General features: G+C 38.2%; 2 protein-coding genes across 2 annotated transcripts; both read right to left on the bottom strand.

Moving 5' to 3' along the window:
- Window positions 1-2,447: 2,447 nt before the first annotated feature.
- LOC308649518 (thyroid receptor-interacting protein 11-like) lies at window positions 2,448-3,492 on the bottom strand (the record flags this gene model as incomplete). Its single annotated transcript, XM_081295056.1, has 2 exons — window positions 2,448-3,156; window positions 3,373-3,492. 2 exons carry the CDS (start codon window positions 3,490-3,492, stop codon window positions 2,485-2,487), a joined length of 792 nt encoding a protein of 263 aa, XP_081151182.1. The 3' UTR covers window positions 2,448-2,484.
- A 152-nt stretch (window positions 3,493-3,644) lies between these two features.
- On the bottom strand, window positions 3,645-5,716 carry LOC308649519 (thyroid receptor-interacting protein 11-like; the record flags this gene model as incomplete). Its single annotated transcript, XM_081295057.1, has 3 exons — window positions 4,975-5,716; window positions 3,772-4,923; window positions 3,645-3,662 (listed from the first exon to the last, which is right to left on the bottom strand). The coding sequence occupies exons 1-3, from the start codon at window positions 5,677-5,679 to the stop codon at window positions 3,645-3,647; spliced, it is 1,875 nt and encodes a 624-aa protein (XP_081151183.1). The 5' UTR covers window positions 5,680-5,716.
- Window positions 5,717-6,000: the final 284 nt, after the last annotated feature.

Genomic DNA, 6,000 nt, shown 5'->3' on the forward strand with positions numbered 1-6,000 from the left:
TTTATACACAATTAATATTACTCAGATACTTACCCTCTCGCTCAGTCCAGGAGACGCTAGTGCCCTTCACTACCTCTGTCAGAGCCTGGTTCCGACAGCTGGTGCCTCGGAGAGGACAGGCTGATCCTGCCTGCCTCCCATGTACCCTTTGTCACAGGGAGCGACATTAATGTGAGACCAAATAAAATCCAGTCATAGACATTAATAGAATATCTCAAAAAAGTATTTAATAAAAAGGCTAGCAAATACAGGGTCTTTAATGAAACTTTAATAAAATTTATGAGACAAGGAAACTGAAAGCACAATATTTTCTTAGGAACTTTTCTGTTTGGTGTTATTCTTTACAATATAGAAGCTTTTCCTAAGAATGCAGGGAGTATGAAATTTCTAAGGCTATCTTGCTGTTTTCTCCATTAAACCCCTTGTCTTAAAAAGAATCTTGAATCTATATTAATCTTTGTAATTTTCTGAGTACCCGTATAACATATTTTTCTCAAGAATGCAGTGAGGTCGCTGTTTCCAAGAGCTCTTCAATTCTGAAATATAAGAAGTGTGTTTCCAGGCATTGAAACCCAAAGGCTCACCTAGACACAATGGAGTGAGCCGAATATATAAAAATCTCTCATGACACATCTGAACTCTGCTTTTCCCAACCCTGTGAAGTCTACTGGAATAAGATTCCAAGTAATTTGGCAGGTCGAAGCAAAATATATACTTTGATATTCTTCTCAGGAGTAACAACTGATGGCATCTTAATTTTGGTAAAATAATGTAAATGTTAAGGTGAAATTTAGAAATAAGAAAGGAAAAGCTGATATGTGTGTAGCTACTAGGTGTTTTTCTTCCTTTTTTTATTTTTGTAAAGTAAAACAAAAGATAAACCAAAAGGTTCTAGCTTAAGTTAGGTAAAATCAAAGAGGAGAAAAAAGAAGATAATATAGCTAATACTTCCCTGCCACCTGTAATTTCCAAAACAACTAAGAGCATTATTATTAAAATTAAAATTAAATAATTCAACCTATATTATGTTAAATTTACTTTGTTAAATTGTATTAATTTAAATAAAATTTAATGAGTTTTTAAATATAAATCATACTATAATTTAATATAAGTTAATAAATAATATCAATTAATAAAATAAATTTAAATCAAACCATAGTATTAATAAAAGAAATTTAAATAATACTACTAATTGATTTAAATTAGGTTAATTTATATTAAATGATATAATTTATATTTAAAAATATATTAAATTTTGTTTAAATTAATTTTAACAAAAATGTTCTGAATGGTTTTAGAAACTACAGGTGTCAGAGAAGTATGTGCTATGCAATCTGCTTTTTCTCTTCTCTGATTTCACCTACTTAAGCTGGAAACTTTTGATTCATCTTTTACGTTAATTTATCAAAAGGTTATAACTACTCCTATTTTAAAGCTTTTCATCTTTCAAAAACTGTTGTTAGCTTATTTCTCTCCCCAACTTGTTTTGATCAAATGTTTTATAAAATGTGTTTATGAGAATTATTGTAGAGCCCCCAATAGTATGTAGATAAGCAGTCCAGATATTTAATGATACATTCTTACTAATTAACTTTTCCATTGGCAATGGATCCTGTGGTCCCACTTCGGGGTTGACTCATAAAAATACTCTTCCTTCTGGACATATTTATCATGTGGAAAACTGAATTAATGTGAAGTGACTTTCGTATAGAAATGGAAATAAGCAAAATGGATAGGGGTCATAGAATTTGGATTCAAAGCATCTTAGAATTTACCCACTAAGCTTCATGTTTAGGTCCTCCCCATTGGAATTTTCGCGTGGTAGTTGTACAATGTTATCTTGGATAAACTAAATATTCTCAACTTTTTGCAACATTATGTTTGGTTTTCATGTACTCTAAATCTGAGACATCCTTCTTATGGGTTGGATTTTTCTTGTTTCCTGTAATTACATGTATCGTTTTTACCTTAATGCCATTAAATTTAAGAAATATTATTATTGTTTTAAAAAAAAGAGGTTGGAACTAGTGGTTCAAGAAGGCTGCTCTGTACAGTTGCTCCCAAAAGTACATCAGAATTGATAACTGGTGATGATTATCTGCTGCATTGGAACAAAATTCTAGAAACAAAAAGTGCTACAAAAAACAAAACAAATTTTTTAAAGAGTACTATAGCAAAAAATCACAACAACAACAACTGAAAAAATAAAATAAAATACCTAGCAGCTATACACTTACATATACCAGCTTTTTTGCTTTCTCTTTTTGTCTACAAACACATGAGTACTTTTTCAAAAGGCCATGCTGTAAAACGTAAAAAAGGGTTATGGCTTCTTTCAAATGCTAAATATTTAGAAGATCCTGGAGTACAACTCTGGCACTATTGTCCAGGGACACTGGCAGTGGTGTAAAGGTGGGCATGAAATCTGCAGTGGGTTTAACAAGAGGATGCCCAGGTCCACCAAGTCCAACTCCAGCTAGGTTACTAAGAGGCACAGCTGCAGAACGTGGAACCAAAACAACTCATCCACTTACTGACACCACCGTGATCTTTATTCAACAGCTGCTCCATTTCGTCCTGTGGAATGTCCAGGATGCTCCCCGTCAACTGCAATACTTCACGACGTTTGTCCTTTGGTGTCTGGAAATGACCAATAAAAAGGTTTCGCATGAGGACTTTGTCCACTTTTCCTTCTGCGCTGTTGACCAAAGTCGACAATTTCTGTTGTGCATGGTCCAACATTTCTTTTCGGAGCTCGTTTTGTTTTTTCAGTTCTTCCATCTGTTCTTCCTTGAGATCTAAGTCTTCTCTCAGTCTGGAAGCAGAATCCAACAGAGCATTTGCTTCATCCAAACGTTCCTGCAGTGATGATACTTCTCCTTCCAGCTTTTCGGCCTTGTTCTTCCATTCAGCTATTGACTGTTTTTCTTTGTCTTCTGCAGCCAAAATTTCCTGGGTGTAAGACTCTTCTGATTCCAAGAGATGGCTGCGTAGCCTTTCTAGCTCCCGGTTTAGGCGTAATTCTTGGTCCCGTAAGTGTTGAACCTCTTTTTCTCTTAGGATTTTTACTTTGGTCTCTTGAAAAATATCAGAATTCAATGTTTGAGCATCTCCTTTCTCTCCAGGCAACTGGGCTTTTAGTTCTTCAATAGTCTTCTGCAAGTTCTTAATTTCCTCCTCTTTTTCTAAAATTAACTGGCTATGCGCAGCATTCATCTGCTCATATTTGTACTTAAATTCATCCATTTCCTCCTTCTGCTCCTGTAAAGACTGAAGTAGTTGCATTTTACGCTGGTTCTGGTTTTCAATGATATTCAGATGGTCTTGAATTTCATCTTCCAGATGATTTTTGACTATATTCAGTTGAGATACCTCCAATTCTAGTTCTGTGACAGCATCAAGAGCTGTCGGCTCAGCCACTGGTACAGCTTGATTGTGCTGTTCCCCAAGTATTTCCAATTCTACTCGCAGATAGTTGTTTTCTGCTCTCATGTAGGTAAGACTTCTGTCCTTTCTTTCCATGGATTGCCTTAAAGTTTCATTTTCTCCTAAAGCCTGAGAACACTTATCTAAATCCTTTTGTAGTTGTGAACTTTTTTCTTCGAGTTTTTCAATAAAAACTTCTTTCTCATTTATGACTTGTATCAATCGCTCCTGTTCGTCTACATAAGATGCCAAAATTTCATCAGTTTCTTTTTCATCAGCAGTCATTTGCTCAATATTCTTTTTGAGTCCTGCTATTTCAAAGTCCTTCTCTTGGCTGAGTTGAACTGCACATTCGTGTTTCAGCTTTAAGGCAGAGGTATCCAAATTATGTGCATTGGAGAGTTCCTGAATAGTCTGCCTGTGATTATTTGCTTCTTCCAACAGTCTTTTTTCTGCCTGGTGCAGTTTGGCTTCAATCTCTTCTTTGTCTCTTTTGAGAGTCTCCGTGATAGTGTCTTTTTCTTGAGAGATTTGATTGTAAGCAGCAATAGATTCTTCCAACTTACGCCTTACATCGTCACGTGCTAAAATCAACATTTCATTTTCCGTTTTGAGTTCAACAGCAACTTTCTTTAAATTTTCATTGAGCTGTTCCTCTTCAGAAAGATTTTGCCTTAAGTTGCTAACTTCAGCTTCTCGTTCTTTAAGCATGTCATCCTTACAATGACTGTTAGAGTCTTCATTCAGAGAAGTTCGATACTTGCTCTTAAATCCAGACAGCTCATCTTCAAGTTGTCTAATGTGATCCTTAAGCCCAAGGTTTTCCTGCTGGATGTTTAAACTATTTTTTTGTGACTGATTTAGCTGATCTACTAAATCTTCTACTTTACCTTCAAGCTTCTGCTTAGTTAAATGCAAATCACTGAGGCTCTGTGCGTCCTCAGTTAACTTCTCCTTCTGCACATGCAACTCTTGGGATATGTTCATTTGATCATCCTCAAGTTGATGAACTCTCTTTTTTTCATCATCTAGATCTTGTTCCAACTTCTTGATGACAAGGTCTCCTTCATTTTGTTGTTTTGATAGCTCCTCTTGTATCAAAATCATGTGCTTTGTAGCTTCCTGATTCTGATGATCCAGTTCTTCTAACTCAGCTATCAGCATTTTCTTTTCATTGATAGTCTGATTCAGTTCTTCCTCCTTTGCCTTCAAGTGAAGTTTTAAGTCTAGTAATTGTACATTCAAATTCATGTCTGTTGAAGCTCTGTTTTTCATGACTTGGTAGTCACAGCTCAATTTTGACAGTGACATCTGAAGTTCCTCTTTTTCTTGACTCAGTGATGCCTTCTCTTTTTCTAAAGCTTCAGCATGCATTTTAAGTTTCAGATGGTCTTCAGCAAGACGGTTATCCTGGTTTAAACCATTTAGTCTCACGATTTCCTTCTCCGCATCAGCCAGGGCTTGTTGAAGCCTGAACACTTCTTCCACTGCTGAGCTCTGAGGAAGGATTTTTCCCTTTTCTGCCACAGTAGAACTCTGCTCCCAAACTGAAATTTCATGCTGATGATCATGTATGTCTGGGCTTTGGTTTGGTTGAAGAGTCTTGATAGTATTTTGTACTTTGCAGATTTCACTTGAGTCAGAATGGTGTGTTCCCTGAGCCTCAGCAATCTGCCTCGAGTGGCCAACTTCAGATTCATGTTTTGCAGCTTCAGTTGATAATCTGTTTGTTTCTTGTCGTGATGAGATTATGTCACTAGAGTCCATGTCGTCATCACGAAAGGCTGAAAAATGACTACTGATCAGGGAACCGAACGGAGCCGGTGCAGTTGTTGTTGGCACACCACAAGCTCCCGAGTGTACTGATTGAGCGGCTGCCTGTAGTTGGAAGATTTGATCTTGCAGTACAATCTGTCCTGCTTTAAGATGGCTGATCTCTACCTCTTTCTGTTGCAGTTGATTTTGGTAACTTACAGACTGATGGTTTATTTGTAGCTCTGATGCTTCATGCTTTTCTTCCAGGTCAGTACAATACTCTTTCAGTCTTTCATTCTCACATCTTAGTGTGGAATCAGTAGTTTCCATTTCCTTTCTCCAACAATGATGTAAAGCTGCTTCTGGGTCTCCTAAGTCACCCAGAAGCATTTCCCTGGCGAAGCTGGAGCTATGGCCGGTGAGGAAAGCCAAGCTGCTCCCCACCTGACCCAAGAAGTGGCCCAAGCCTGAGCCCAGGCCTCCAAACCAGGACCACATCGTGGCCACTTCAGTGATCCATCGGACCAGCTCTGAAAAGCGCGTCCATCACCATCCACTTCTGTGCCCCGAACGTCCTCGGGCGTTGCCGGGGTCAATTATGACCCAAGCGCTCAGAATTCCTCAGAGCGCGGGGTTCCTGGGGCTCCACCAACACTAATCATCCCTTCCTGCCTGTAAACTCAGAAGCCTGTCCTGCGCTTTGACCAGGGGCTGGCATCCAGTAGCACACACTCACCCCCTGCAGGGCCTCTGCTTCTTCCCTGCACTTGCCTGTCAGCTATTGGCTCACAGGATTGGGCAGGGTTGGCTGGGAGGAGC

The sequence above is a fragment of the Spermophilus citellus genome (genome assembly GCF_964194105.1).
Source record: "Spermophilus citellus genome assembly, chromosome: 5".
NCBI classification, from domain to species: Eukaryota; Metazoa; Chordata; class Mammalia; order Rodentia; family Sciuridae; genus Spermophilus; species Spermophilus citellus.